The 16245-nt window shown below is 45.4% G+C and overlaps 3 protein-coding genes across 3 annotated transcripts; all 3 read right to left on the minus strand.

The window, feature by feature from the left end:
• Positions 1 to 6537: 6537 nt before the first annotated feature.
• On the minus strand, positions 6538 to 8854 carry V1508DRAFT_83164 (uncharacterized protein). The gene is made up of 2 exons (XM_066943063.1): positions 8437 to 8854; positions 6538 to 8388 (listed from the first exon to the last, which is right to left on the minus strand). The coding sequence occupies exons 1-2, from the start codon at positions 8785 to 8787 to the stop codon at positions 6643 to 6645; spliced, it is 2097 nt and encodes a 698-aa protein (XP_066792138.1). The 5' UTR covers positions 8788 to 8854; the 3' UTR covers positions 6538 to 6642.
• Positions 8855 to 10948: 2094 nt separating this feature from the next.
• Positions 10949 to 11377, minus strand: V1508DRAFT_435971 (40S ribosomal protein eS17; the record flags this gene model as incomplete). The annotated part of the gene is made up of 2 exons (XM_066942086.1): positions 10949 to 11311; positions 11375 to 11377. 2 exons carry the CDS (start codon positions 11375 to 11377, stop codon positions 10949 to 10951), a joined length of 366 nt encoding a protein of 121 aa, XP_066792139.1.
• A 2026-nt stretch (positions 11378 to 13403) lies between these two features.
• Positions 13404 to 15563, minus strand: V1508DRAFT_428689 (general substrate transporter). Its single transcript, XM_066941829.1, has one exon. It carries the CDS (start codon positions 15307 to 15309, stop codon positions 13705 to 13707), a length of 1605 nt encoding a protein of 534 aa, XP_066792140.1. The 5' UTR covers positions 15310 to 15563; the 3' UTR covers positions 13404 to 13704.
• Positions 15564 to 16245: the final 682 nt, after the last annotated feature.

The following is a 16245-nucleotide window of genomic DNA, read 5'->3' on the forward strand; positions in this document are numbered from 1 at the left end:
CTTAACCGTAGCTAACTGTCCAATTGCGAACATGTGTGAAAAAATAAGGGACAGTTCGATTAGAGCTTGGTAAGGCAATGAGTTGGGGGATGTCCGACTCAGCTGACTTTTAGTCAATTGATATCGTATGAAGGTGATTACGCTCCTGCATTCTCTAGTTTATTCAGACGTAGGTTCAGTTCGGTCATAAAGACTCTCATCGTGACAACATAACTCTTTACGAGGATGTGCCAAGGAGAAGAAACATCAAACTGTGAGTCATAAGTGCAGTAGGTTACTCATACGTTATTTTGATGAACGATGACGATGTGTCATGACGCAGAGTTGTGGCGCTGCCATCTGTTAGTCATTTTCTGTCATCATGTCTTACGATGTCTACCTCAGTAGGCCACACTTTGCAGATCCCTATCGTGAACATAGAGATACACATTTTATTATGACTACCATTTCTAGTGATATAGTTGTTATTTCAACATATGTGCGGCACCGTTTAAAGTCTCAGCCCAAGTTCTGTCTGTGTACGCAGCGTGCTGGGCACCGTCTCAGCTACTGACACTTCGGCGTGGAGTAACTTGGGTCGGCAAGCAAAGGTAGCTTAGGATCCTGCCGTACGTACTATTGCTCGTAAGGCGACCCAATTTACCCAACTTTTAATAGTGTCAATTTTTGCGAAAGTAAATCAAGCGACAGAAGCTTGGGGCAAGAGCCATGTGTTGGGATATTCACCCTTATTTCCTTGTTCCAGTGCAGGTGACAGTCCACCCAATGTTACATTACTCATCTTGAACGCGTACTAGAGAGGGGACTGTACGCATTTGATATCCTGCTATATCGCATCACATTTGCCATGATGCTATAGATAGCGTAGGGTATGGGTCTTTGGAGGGCCGGTTGACACCACTCTTCCAATTTCAACACATTATATTATTAGAACAACTAATCTCTAGAGAAGAATTACAAGATACGGATAATTCCTCAACATCTTCCCTTACAAGTGCTTCCTCAGTTGCCTCAGGTTTGAGCTTACAGTGGGCGGCGGCCACGGGGCCATTTGTTGACCTGCTACGTCACTGCATCCTGGGCAACTCTTGCGGTATAGCTGGTGAAGGTTCATGAATATGGCGGATCACCTTTTGAGGGTTATGTGGAAACTGACCAGCACCTCTGCAAGCACTCTGGATATTAGGCTCTGTAATCGCCTTATCCTGGCCTCCTCTGTACATTTGGATCCACTCATTGTGCTTAATCCAAATACCTACTTACCCTTGTAATGGCATCGGTCTCCCGTGGTTGCAGCACATGTGACCAGTGAGGCGGAAGATCGATATTGTTTTCCATGCAGTACGCGATGAACAAGGCAGTAATATGACTGCTATGGCGATCTGCAATGGAGGTGCTTGGATCCCGCCTGTTCATGGGTTTCTGTATGAATAATCTGGGTCAACAAGGGCATTCTATGGCTATCAGACGTCCAATTACTTTTGGTAGCAGAGAATCTCCAGCTTGGCAGAATATCAGACTCTACCCAATTGGTATTGGTGTGTAAACCTTAAGATTACTAAAGGTGGTAGAGCTTTGTTATCTGCTAAATGGACTGGAATGGCTGTCATTCATTCCTGACGCCTGGAATAATTTTTGACTGGCTCTCTGCAATGTATCGATGATACTCTTGTTTGGCTGACTTGTCCTGATGCCGTAACCCGGTTCGTCCATGTTGAATACATTGCAGGGTTCATAGTTCTTTCTGAAACCCAACAATCCTCTCACATGTAGCCTCTTTCTGTCTCGCCGAATCCAATTGACGCTTAGTGAGTGACTGTCTTTAGATGCGGGAACCGATTCAAGTAGCGATAGATCCATACCCGCTGACGAAAACTAACACAACCAATGTATGAGTTACTGAGTATCTTGCAATAGCGTATTGAGAGATCCAACGCGCAAGGGTCTTCTCCTCTATTTCTGAGAATCTATCGAGTTGCAGCAGCTTGAGACTGAGTTGAAGCAGCTTGAGACTGTGATTAGATGCGCGTCATTGAAGGGCAGATAGACTAACATTGAATTGAGCAGCAGTAGCAGATTTAATACTGTTACATTCGCTATATCAGGGCTGATAGAGCCTTTTTGCATCTGCTCTTTGTTATTCATGCTTTTTTGCTTCTTCGATATCTCATTGTTGGAAAAAAAAGGGAGTATTTAAGTTAGAAGCGTGTGCCGGCCCAAAGACCCGAGGGCATTTTTGATATATGAAACTTTTCAGTGGCATTTCTGGCATTATCCGTATAATATGCTATTTGTTCGAAGAAGTGGAGAAGTAGAGAAGCCATTTCATTTGGAGACCGTGTCAAATTTACTATAACATCAGTCTTCCATGTGCGTCCGGCTCTAGGGTTTCAGGGTTTTTTTTGTGGCGCTTTTGTTCTACATGGAGCTTACATTCAATCCATGGACAATAATAGTATATACCTCGCACACGTACAAACATTCCAAGATAATAATAAAGCAGTCCATTAACACGGCAATCGCCGATACCATGCCATGTAACGTTTAACGCTTGAATTCCGGAACTTGTACCGCGCAGTTTACAATAGCACAGAAACAACAGAATAACAACATCCGACTAAGCCATAATTTACAGCTATGAATAAGATCGGCGCATATACAGCGTCTGAATTTCCTCACAGTTCACCGCATCTTGTTGGGCCTGACAATATATTTTTGCGGGAATCAAGAAGCACAAAAGGTCACACCACCATCTTCACCTCTGCATCCTTGTTAGAAAGGCACATAAAACAGTTATACCCATTGTGAAGACAATACTTACTGGGAACCGAGACCTAGTAATAAGTCTAGACACTCGAAGAATAACGAAGACAAATTTCTTCTTACTGGGAACGGAACTGGGATCTAGTAGGAAGCTAGAGAAGTAGGTTCAATTACATGATGCCTTGGCTATATACTACGATGAAGGCCACAATAGGTTTTTCCGTCGCGGTTGCAGGCATATGCGAGATAATTAGCGGAGCAAAGTATGAGCGCAGGGCGAACACAAGGCAAACATTAATTAAGCCATTATAGGCAAGGCAGTCTTGACGCAGACTTCCTCAGTAAAGCACAACTCATAGGCATCACGAGGAACGATTTACCATCAAATGATAGGCCAACGATTTGAGATATGCGACGCGAAGTAAAATTAATGTAGCAACGATGGACGTAGGGAAGATCGTTCAGGGCGATACACGTAAAATATGTCATTTTTAATGTGGGCAACCTCTAGTTCACACCCACGACTGACGGATTCCTTGCGAAGTATTGTCAGCAAATATCCGTCAATTCTGTGGATGCGGGAGCAGGGCGTAAGGGAGAGGTGAAAAAGCGAAGTCGAATCACCTCTCTTATCCATCTCACCGGATGTTTCGCTTTCACCTCTGAGTTCATGGGGCATGAGCTCTTGGCCGGTTGGCTGGTGTTGTGGCTTTGTATGGGTTTGGTTTGCGGGAGTAGTCTATATAACGAACTTCTAGTTTAGATGCTTTCTAGTATTGGTGACTTCCCATAGCATCTGAACCGATAAAGAAAGTATGTTATTTGTGGATACCACAACTTGTGCAATTTGTGCTACGTGACGAAATACGTCACAGGCCGATGCTCAAGTGTTAAGACGATTAATCTAGCTTTTTAGCTTACATCTTGCTGACATCGAAGGTCATTGACATGGCGGTACCGTAATCTTTTGTGTATTCGACCTTAAGACCGCATCAACTATATCTTGCACATCGTATAACGTATTCCATAAGCGAGCGTGCCACACCACCTGAGTACATAATAATACAACTTATCGTTACGCTCTGTATGCCCACATTCATCCCATATCCTGCAACCGCTAGACGTTGGGTGTTTTGGGCCACTGAAGAAGGCGTACAGACGACAAATCGAGAATCTTAATGAAATTTCATATGAATCACATTATTAAACTCGAGTTCCTCCCTGCATGTCGGGAAGCCTATCGGGACACCATGACGGAGAACAACGTTCAAGGAGGAATTTATCCCCTTTAATCCTGATAACGTTCGTACTAGCTAATCTGGATCTGCGGCTAAGACGTGCTACACCCGAAACTAACCAACAGGCGGGGACACCATCCTCCAAAAACACCACATACCATCGCGGATATAGAGGCGCAAACAGGTCTAAGAAAGACCGAATAGCAAGTCACCAGAATAGCTCACCAACCCCCACCAACGCCAATCAATAAGGCGTTGCGCTCGATCGGCTTATCGAAGGTGCCGAGACGATGATGCATTCCGTGCTTAGTAAAGCTGAGGTACAAGCACTACAAGAGGCAAATCAGACAGCAAATCGACGTCATCGGCGACCCTCGAAAGCGTTTACAGAGCGGAGGTACCTTACAGTACAGTACAGTACAGGAAGGTCTTGATTTTAATACACAGAATGTCGGTAAACAGACACAGCATGAAACAAGGAGGAAGAACGGCCAATTGGGTGAGAACGAAACGAAGCGATGTGGCAACGGCGAACTGGTCATAATGCTTGCATATGTAAAAGGATTAAGAAAGTAGGTTTAAATTCTAATAATTTTATCAATGTAGTTGGTGATATCTATGACTTCGGTGGTGTAGGTAGGCAGATTGGCACACTTGCTTGTGGCACGCTCGCCTATGAAATACGTTATATATATTTAATACTTCGTATTGCAGAACTACCCAATACGCGTACTGCACCATATCAGCTGATACTGAAGAACCATCAGTTAGTTACATTTCTCCCTTACAGGTCCAAGTTACCAATGCTGGATCTCAAACACAGTACATGTACAACGGTCTCCTCGGTCGCAAACTGTGCACTAAGCTTTTATACCCACCAACACACTAAGCGCCTTCTAGCTAATGCATATCTTCTCCAGTCTCGTCCTAGTTTGAAGTTCAGGGCTTCATTTGACATCCAAGAAGATCTCAACCGTCATATTCTCCTTACGAGACAGACAGACAGACGGGCATTGAGTCTTTACCCTATGGAAACAGATTTAGCATCCCGTTTTATAAATTGTAGAAACCAAATCATTCATGCTGCATTGAGCACGCAATTTTGACGCTCTCAAAATTTGATTATCGGGCCAAGACATGAGTGAGAATGATGAACTAGTTGATTTTTTTTTGTCGTGGTAGTAAATTGAACCTTCCAATGATAACTCAGCACATTGTTGTGAAACTTTTAGACGCCTTTTAACAAAATTCTCTAAGATAATAAGACGACTATGCCGACCAATAGGACCAGTCGTTAATGCTGCATGACTAATTTATAAATATAAGCATAATTACAGTCAAAAATGCGAAAAAACTAACGGCTGCCAATAATACATAACGACAATGGGCAATTTCTTGTATAGGCGAGGGCACGCGAGTAATAGATTGGATGGAAGTCGTATCGTATATAGAAGTACTGTTCCGCATTTAATTTCTATACTGCAGTCTAATTGACATTAGTTGCTAAGGTGCTAGAGTCTAAAGATTCATGCATAGGCAGCAGTCACTATCATTGCAGTGAATCTCTGTCTGAGTGAACCTCTTTCGACCCAATATATTGTGATTGCACTCTAACTAAGATGACAATTGCGTATAACTTAAATATTATCTTTTACTTACTTTTGGGCCATTGGTGTGAGATTTTTCCCGGGGTTTGAAGTTTGGTGAACGTTTTGCGATATTTTCTATGTTTTCACATATGCAGCTACGGCTGTTAACTGCGTTTCGCTGTAGTTCAATAATTCACAATCTACCAGAAAGTTGTTCTGCTTTTGCCTACTGAAACGCATGTTGGAATTGGTTTTATTGATGCTCGTTTTGGTCTCCGCGTCAGAGTGTACGGTTACTGCTTGGTCCGTCTGAATAGACCGTGTGACTGATAGTCTTTTATAACTTCTGCATATCTTAATGAAATTGATGCGAATCGATAAGAGATAGTACACGGTTATGAGGATGGGCTGTATGTATAATGGCAATTTATGTGATATGATGATTAGATTATCTAGAATGGATTTTGAAGGGACTAATGAGATACAACTGAAATCCTCAAATCCTGTATCACTAGTGGTGTTGAGCTGGGTGCATCATTCACTTGAGTTCAGTGCTGTGACCTGTCGTGAAACCTCAGTTGGGGAGGGGCGATTTGAGGTCGGGTCGAACGAAGATGAAATAAATATAATGCCGTTCTGTTTTGCTTCGTGGCGCAGAATTCTGAGAGTCTACCGGCCTGCCCGGCATGACATTACGCTCCGGTGTCTCGTCACAGATGAAGTTATCAATTAGTGATTGTCAATAATTAGTCCGCTCATCGCAATTACACCCGCATTCGGCAACAAAACACTAACTTCTCTACGGCATCTCCGAGAACCCCTGCAAGCTGCATACGTGAAATCTGCATTCGAATAGGCTTATGTGCTCTCATCCTTTTCGCATCCACAGACTAACAAGTTCCATGCGTGCATGTGGGCTTCTAGATATAATCTACTATGTAGTATACATTGTTTACAGCATAATATACTTTAGCTAACCCGTCATAAACTATCTTACAACAATCCCATACAATCCAATGGATATACAGAAAGACACAATCCGATTTTGAAACTCACCCCAAACTGAATCCGTAAGCACTCCAGTCTATATCCCAGGAATTGATTCCAAGCACCTGTTGCACATAATCATTACTGCTTGCGGTGCCGATGGTACCTGAGACCTTATCCGCCGTAAACTGCATGTTCAAAAAGTCCTGAAACTCAACACTCGATGTGTCAGATGCAAAGCTCTGGTTAATAGCCGCAGAGTCGACTACAGCCGGGTCCGGCGTGGCACACAACTGACGCTTTCCCGACTCTCTCGAAGAGGCAGAAGCCGTTGGCGATGGCTCGCTGGATGGGCTAGAGGGAGCATACTTACGCTGCCACACCACGTCTTTCAGTCGCAGGAACGTCCTCCACTGCTTGACTGCCAGCGGTGAGATAGTGTTCATACCGAGATACTCGGTTCTCGAAAGGCCTTGTTGAAGAACATCAATGCGCTCATCGTACGGCTGTTCGTCCTGGTTCTTGATCCCGGTAAGTGTCGTAGGCTCGGGAATATCATGGGGATATTGGAAAATATCACGCAGAATAACAATCATCGCGTGGAATTGGTGATACCGCGACAGCGACAAGCAAAACTCCAAGTATTTCGGCAGCTCACTATAGCCCAAAAAGAGACGTACCACCCTGATCGCAGTCTGGATGACCTGCTTCCGATGCCTCCGTGTTTGCTCGTCTTGGTTGGCGTCCGGAGTGCTTGATGTTAACGGAAAGTAGTAAATGAGAAACATTTTTTCGCATATCACGTCCAAAATCAGTGACAACTGCGTCGCTAACTTGTGAAGGACATCAACGGAAGCCCGAGACGACTGCCTTTTGAACGTGTACGAATACATCACGTCTTTGGTATGCTGCACCTCTCGCCGAAATTGTTCCAGTTCGCACAGTATACCCGCAATCATGCACGGCAGCGGCTGATTAATTCCGTATAGCTCGGACAGCAACCTCGATAGTATCCGAACACCATTAGAACGACAGTTTGCAAAGCTCGCACATAGTTTGTCTTCTTCGAGTTCGTAAAAATCGACACTCGGTAACTTGACATCGTTTTGCGTGGGATGCGATGTCGTGGGCAGGCCGTTACCCAGCGATCCAGTAACATCCATGTAAACCAACTGCCACCAAACACGTCTCCTGACCTGGATTTGCAATTCATCCAGACCCGCATTTCGAAACAAGGCAGGATCGCGATGAAGACCCATCACCTGCGCGATTCGGATCAGATGCGAAATGTCAAACGTAGTATCCATCGATCCGTCGCGCCGTCGGCAAAATTGAATGACTGTCGCTCCCATTAGACAGCAAAGCGACGGGCGTTCCGGGAATTTGTGGATTCGCAAAAATATATCCGATGCCGTAAGCAAATTCTCCATGATCATTTCGTATGCCTTGATATCCCGCACCGGCGATCCACCAGGGTCATATTTAAGTCTGTGTTTCTTGCTGAGCGCGCCCCCGTAAAGCGTCGCGAACAACAGGACCACAAAGGCGACTTGCACATTCTGACTAGGCGATAGAAGGATATTCCAGAACTGAGAGTCGTAAAAGAGAAGAAAATAGTGTCTGTCGACTATCGGACAAAACGGATGAACAACACTGAAGTACTCGGCTACCAAGTCCTCGACGACTTGGCGTTGAGGAAGATATGCGCTTATGATCTTTCGGCACTGGACTGACTCGAGTGCTTCCTCGCTGAGTTCGTCTGGGTTCGTGTTCGGACCCGCAGAGTCAAGAATGTCTGCCATGCTCGATTCCTAAATCCATACTTAGGCAAATTTCTTTATACAATATCAGCTACTCACCTCCTTGAAAAACGACGGCCAGTACGCGGAGCTGGCGTACCGCGACTCACCAGTCAGGATATCGACGGCGAGATATCCGGCATTGGATCTCCTATTGGTGCCATCCACGAGCTCCCCGTTCGCCTTCCTCTTTTTGCTCTTACTGACAATTTCTTCCGACCCAGACTCTCCACCTGAAGGCGGCAACGTGGACACGTACTCGCAGCGGATGCTGAGGGTTTTACATTGATTGCACTGCGGTTTGCCCTTATCACATTTGACTCGCCGCTTGTAACAAGAGAGACATATTGTGATCTTCCGGCTGCGCTTGATGCGGGGAACGGCGTTATACGAGGGTAATTGATGTTCCATCCCGTTTCGCCACTGAATTGTCCTGTATAGTTCTACTATGTTTGTGTATTGTATATAGGTACTCCTGTAAGAACAAGAGTGAGGAGCGTTTCCGGTTGCTCAGCAAACCTTATTCCAATCCAATCGGTCTCAGGGGCGTCACGCGCTAGCCCTATACAGCTAGTCTAGTCTGCTTGCGGCGGTCTCTCCATTCTAAAGATCTCCCACATATACATAGCGTCGATTTGACGTGAGTTTAAATCATGCAATGGTACTTGCTAACCTAGAATTTGCCCCATTTAGTTATCTAATAAATGGCGATTGGGTACACTCGCCATGCATTATCACATAGGAGCTCGAGCCCATAATGACAATGACAAGCGTATTCAAATGAACGCGAAGTATTTATCAACGATTTACTAATCTATTCCTCCTCCATTGTCCCCGCCTTCTACCATTATGATGTGTCCGGACAATTCGTAACGATTCGCTCTTACCTGATAAGCAATTCCACAATCTGTCAGCACCGTGTGCAAACTATTCGGGGGCCCGATTGCTAGATTTTCTACTACCCACCTGCGCCGTTACCATCATGACAACAAATCTGGGAGAGCTTATGACAAAGCTGTGTCATACTCTGTCCAACCTCAGCACTAACTTGAAGTCGCTCGACAGGCGACATCGTTCTCATTCTGCACATATATGCACCGTTGGATACAACTACTAGCCGGGAAAAACAACGAGAATGTAGTCTGTCAAAAACGTTGGAAAACAATGGAATCCGTTGGATTCCATATTTATACCTATGCATGCGATCCAAAGGCTTTCGGAATTAAGCTTACCGCCCTGTCAAGTCGCAGCGTGAACGTGGCAGAGTCAACTGAAGGAAACATGCAGTACAGTTATATCTGCGACTGGCCAGTCTCGTAATGCATCGTCGAGTACCCGACTGACTGTCACCTGTGCTCGAAGCACTCTTAGAAGTGGCCGACGCCGGGGACCAGCGACGACATTAGCTGCAGAACGACCGAGACATAGGAGATGGTTGAGATTCCTGATTTCGAGTTTCTTCCTCTCTAGCATCAGTCTCGGACTGGCGGCACTAAGGTGCTGATAATTACAAAACCAGAAGACTGAAGACGACTGAATGAGTGGCTCTGTTGGATAAATAGCTCTACGGCAATCGACTTGGCGGATGGAATGACCCTCGCATTCTAGTCTGTCGGCAAGGTTGGGCAATAACAAACAATTTAATTACTGCAAACCACTGACGCCGAAGCAAATGCCCGATTATTTTGCTGCTGTCGTCCTCAGGGCATTCTATGCCTCTGTGTGTGCATTTACGGCTGTGAAGATGACGAAGCTAGAAGATGAGTGCCGTGGTCGTCGACGCTGACCTCCAGGCTAACTGCTATCGCGCTGACGAAAAGGCAATACTCTATAGTGGAAGCCAACGTGAGGGAGGCTGGTGCAGGAATGTAGATTCTCGCTTGTCCGTGGTCCAAGTACAGAGCTACAGATAACTATGATGATATCTAGATCACTTCCAACGACAATTAAAAAGAACTTGCCGTGAAACCATTGTGATGTTCCAACCGGCGTATTCTGAAGTCTGCACCATTGAACACTGATATCCGGCTACTATAAGATGTCGCCGACGTAGTTTGATCACCAGGTAATTACCAGATTGGCTCTTGATCCCAAGCCACCCACCCTTTAAAGCCAAGCCGGCCAAAAAATCGCGGATTTTCTAATGGAAGGGACTATTGTATCTGAATCATCTGCTTTCACAATTGCTGTCGTGATATGTACAAGATGATTAGAGCTGAACGCGATGCTAACCAATCCACAGAAGACTTTTTTCGTCAATTTTGCTATGCTGTCTGCAGAGACGGAAATGAGCCGGCTATCTTGTCGCAGCCGCAGACAAAGCTGAGGCAACTGACGGCGCGGTACGAGCGTTAGACCATACTGGACATGGACAAACTTTCGGGCTAATCCTGAAATTGGCTATCCGCGTATGTGACGTAGCATATCGCCTGTAGAAACGAAGATGCGATATATATATTCAACTAGACGCAATTTTTTACCCGCGATTTGTCATCCATATCATGCCAACCAGAGAACTGTTATTCTCTATGCGATAATCGAACCCATATTCCAAATCCAACAATGTTACTCCCTACGAACCCGAAACAGAAATACCAAGTTGCCTCAACAAATCCTTAGTGTCCGGATCAATATCCAGTTGACCATCCGGTTGCTGCGACAAATCAAGTGCCGAAACCTCGGGAACGTACTGATCTTTGCGCTCACGCTCTTCCTCTTGCAACTTGAACGAAATACCACGGACGGGACCCTTCTGAATGCGTTTCATTAAATGCGTGGTATAGCCAGCAATCTTGTTTCGTAGTCTTTTCGACGCAATGATAGCAATCTCATCGGTCAGACGCTTATTGGTCTCAAAGTCGGTGGTGAGCTTGGGGTAGTAGCGCTCAATGATGGCCTTAGAGGCTCTCTTGACAGTTTTCGTGCGCACGCGACCCTAGATTTACATCAGCATTCTCGTGAAAGGCTAAATAATAGCAGATGAAAGGTAAAAACCTACCATTGTGAATCTATAGCCGGATGAATTGTACGGATGCTGTTGATTCACATTTCAGACAGTAGGGAAGTTAGTTCAGCGCTAATGAGTGAAAGCCAAAACGTCGTGATCATGCCAGTGTGCCCTACTTTGTGACTGTCGATAATGATAAATTCATGCAAACCCTACCAAGTAGTAACTTTGAGCCCTAACCGGAAGAGCTACCCAGCCGCAGTTCAACATTTTACAGTAGAACCCCGCTAGGTCGATTCTCTAGAAGCTCATAACCCCGTTAATCTTTTTTTTTGTAAACATTCGTTTCACACCAAAATTTCACGGACCCGATCGATAATAAGTTGTATCGGCATAACTACAGATATCGTAATTTTTTCGAACATGCGCAAACCCGCCCATGAGGCAAGAACCGATGCTCAACGGAAATTCTCGGGCGGCCCTCCCAGAACGGCTATCGTATCCACAACATGTCCGCCCGTCAGATAAGCCAACCTACTGTCTCTCAGCAATTAATATAAGCATCTCGATAACGTATCTCCGCCCTCATTTCCTGGAATCGACCAACTGGCCCGTTGAAGGTGTCCAGGGAATCATAATCGGAGATCTTCTTATTGAGAGAGCTCGAAAGTTGCGGAGGTCTCTACCAGAGTATCGAGATCTTCCAGAACCGCAATTTAGCTCAGGCTGGCTATACCGGTTTAACAAGCGACATCAAATCCAGGACTACATACTGCACGGAGAAGCTGGCTCTGTTAATCAACAAGCAGAAGACCAGATAACAATTCTGAGGAGGAAGATTTCTACGGATGAATCCGGGTTCGTTCTAGAGGATGATTCCTTCTGAAGGTCTTTCTACTCGGTCTGAGCTCGGTTTCAAGTAGGACGAGAGTCGGATTACTATAGTAGTCTGTGAAGGGACAAAATGCCTGTTTGCCCCTCATGCTCTGTGGAACACCAACGTATCTACGATGGCAGGTCAATAGGAGTTAAACACGTCCGCATGGACGAATTATGAAGGAGTGGCTATTTGCATTTTATATTTATGATGGATCTCGAACTGTTCTTCTTACGATGGATAACTTCTAGGCGCACCGTACGGGCCTTGAGGCTGGACCTCACCTCCAAATATTCGCATCCTATGGCTACCACCCAATTCTAGCAAGTCGATTCCAACCTTTATATCAAAAAATCATACAGACAAATCGATTACCTGAAGCAATGGCTGTGCTATATGTTTGAAGGTTTGAGAATCGCCAAGATCCTCTTCAGACGGTGAGCATGGAACCATGATGTCTCATCTACGAAATAAATAATTCTTTTTTGCAAGAGTACCTTAATCGCACAGCCTCTTCAGTTCCCCAATGCGGCTCCAGATCTTACTTCCTTTCACACTGTTCAGCAGGTGCCATGAGTCTCGTAAGTTTCTTACACCCAACCGAAGAGTCCAGAGAAGAAAGTACTGCGGTAACTTCAGATGAAGAGCAGCAATTAGCCGGCCATACGGGAAAGACTCAGGACAATGCGGATACGGATGACGAGAATGATTCCCCTGACGTAGTTGCTTCAATCTCAAGTCTTCTTACGCGATTAGCATTGTTGCACCGACGGACAGCAGGATATTGGAACCAATACACTCCGAGGGTTAGAGAAATATGAGAGGAACCTAGAGTCTAAAAGGAGTCTATGTCCACACAGAGAACTTTCGAAATTGGGTAGTCGTTGCCATTGTGATGACATAATCGATTGTGACTGTTCGGTGCCTGGGGGGTGTGATCCGATCAGAATTGGGATTGTGCCGGTTGCTTCTACGTGTTTTGTTTGTTTGGTTGTTTGTTCCTGGCCTTTGGCCTTTGGCTTTTGCTTTACGTTGTTCCGGTTGCCAGCTAACAGTATACGAGTGGTAGCGGCCTGGCGGTTATAAAATGAAGGGTTTTCATGCAAGATACGTGTCAAAAATATGAGATACGAAATATGAGATATGAGCTAGCTATGAGATATAATATATGAGATATGATATGTGAAGTGTGAAATGTGAAATGTGATATTGGAGATGTGATTATGGCATGTCATTTATTCGTGAACATGATTTACTCTGGCGATGATTCGCCAGAAAACATAAGAGGCGCTTGTGCCCACTGGTCAGTCAGTCAGAAAGTCTTGTATTCAAGTTAATTACTTTCGAGTTCTTTCTAGTCCATTCAGAGCCAGAGCCGAGTAGTCTTCCCGGTTCAAATACAAGATCCGAATTATACCGCACCTATTCCAGACCTCTATCTACACTACCAGATTCATCCAATATTGAAAAACTGAAACATAATCCAGAAATGCATCTAAGGAAATCATGATTCTCCAGCACTGTCGTTGTTTCCCTGCCCCGCCATCTCCTTTTGTAATTTCAAACTATACTTTACACCAAAGCCATGCTTAAACACCTGTTTGATTTCCTCAAGCGGCAACCCCGAGACCTCAGGATAGCAATAAATAACTGCAATCCACCCTAGTAACGTAATAACCGCATAAATCCCAAACGCACCGCTCGGTGTGTATGTTTTCATCAGACTAAGAAACGAAGACGAAACGACGGCGTTCAAGCTCCAGTTTGTGAGAGTGAGCATCATTGTGCCGAGCGCGCGAACTTCCATTGGGAAGAGTTCGTTGCATTGCCAGGGGACGTTCCCTAGTGCGATTGCGTATGATGCGATGAAGAAGATAATTGAGAATAAGACTACTCCACTGCTGAATGTCAAGGTCGAATCTGTGATCGTCAGGTCACGAGAGATTGGGATACTACGTAGAGCGGCCGCAGCAATGGATAGAGCAACCGGCATACCCCACATGCTGTTCACTAGAAACTTGCGTCGCCCGACCGTGTCGATATACTTCAGCGCGAATATCGTAAACAAAAAATTTGTGAGCGCCATGATGAATGCAACGGCAATCGGATTGGCAAAACCGACGAGCCCAAACAATGTGGGGCCATAATAAAACACCGAGTTTGAACCGGACAACTGCTGAATGGCCATCAGTCCACATGCAACAATCAACGCGCGACAATTTGCACCGTCAGTGAACAACAATTGGAACTGGTCCCAGACCGTGAGTCTCCGCAGTTCGGACTCGGCTACAAATTGTGCGCGTATCGCGGCGACTTTATTCCGAACTTCTTCCGCCGTTGCGTTCGGATAGATCCTCGCAGTAACTGTTCGCGCTTGGTCCAATTTATTCCGATAAATCAATGATCGCGGGCTTTCTGGGATCACAAAACACAGGCCAAGGAGAATCAAGGAAGGAATCACCGCAATACCGACAGAAATCCTCCACCCAGACTGCACATTCTGCAAAAATATATTAACCGCCCCCGCAAGGCACTGGCCACCTGTAATCGCCAGACTGTCGACAGTAACTAAACCGCCACGTAGCTTCGAAGGGGCTATTTCTGCAATATAGATTGGCGCGACCATGGCCGCCTCGCCGACGCCCAACCCGACAATGAATCTGCCAACAGTGATTGCGCGAACCGTCATGGCCATACCTTGAAGGATGCTCCCGATCGCAAAGACGAGTGCGCCAAATCCAATCACGGCCTTTCGACCGATTTTATCAACTAAAATTCCCGCTAGCAATGCGCCTATAAATGCACCGATTGATGCAATAGAGGTAATCAATTCCTGCTGGCTAGGCGACAATACCGCTCCAAGATCATCTTTAATCATCACAAGCACACCCGCAATAACAGTTGAGTCATATCCAAACAATAACCCACCGAGAGCGGCCGAACACGCGACTAACCATATAAACACACCGCCGTATTTATCCTCAATTGCATCCGAATCAATATCATTCATGGTAAAATCGTCCTCAACGGACAACTCTGCATTAGATGTAACCACGACTTCGGGGCTGAGAAGCGAGTCTTGCTCAGCATCCAACGATGTTGTGTCCATGGTCGAATCTCCGCTACAGCATCAGAAGGTGACGAAATTCAGTAGAATTTGATTCTATAGGAGAGCGAGCAGAGTGTTGCATGTTCCTGGTTTGGATTACATTCTTCCTAAACCGGTTATATGAGTAGAAGGCGCTGCTCTCCGCATTCTGTGATGTAGTTCTGGTGCCTACAACACCACGTAAGCAAGGTGTAGGTGTTCACCGCGAGAACCCAATTGGCCCGGTGGCAGACACTGCCAAATATTTTCTAATCCTTTTTAATCCGTTTGCTATTGCAGAACAGTGACCAAGTCATTCAATTTCATATAATCTTAGTGTGACTACTTTACATACATATATATCGCCGCAGAAACAATTAACAAGAAGCAAGACAACCGTCCTTCTAGTCTTTTGCACCAGGTTCGGCTTATACCGCTACTTCCGGCACAACAACCCTAACATTCCTCTCGTCTGAATTAATACCTCATCATTGAGTGTTTACGAGAGGAACTTCGTTAACAATTCGAGTCAAACCTCGCTAACATGCCTACAAACCCGAATGAAGACCAACAGTTGCTCGCAGATTAATCCGCGGGGATACGCAGATTCAGGACCTGCCTTGATCAACTTGCTCAAAGCAAATGGGTACAACAGTGACTGCGTGGGGATTTCGACAACGCGCAGATCACGAACGTAAGTTGGCTATGCATCGTGTCGAGGATGATCTGATCTACTCAAGGTATTCCACAATTCTCCCCTTCGTATCTTTAAAAGGAAAGTGTTAACGTGATCGGCAAGCGAGCGGACCACCCAAGCGAGCGGCTCACTCCTCAATCGTCTACGCGTCCCGTATTTCAAATATTTAATAACCTAGCAACCATGGCCGGAAACGATCAAAGTAAGGAAGGCAGAATTGAATTAGCGGTCCAGGCTTATAAAAATACCAAAATTGCAAG

Source organism: Lipomyces doorenjongii (assembly GCF_038497915.1).
Source record: "Lipomyces doorenjongii strain NRRL Y-27504 unplaced genomic scaffold V1508scaffold_172, whole genome shotgun sequence".
NCBI lineage: Eukaryota > Fungi > Ascomycota > Lipomycetes > Lipomycetales > Lipomycetaceae > Lipomyces > Lipomyces doorenjongii.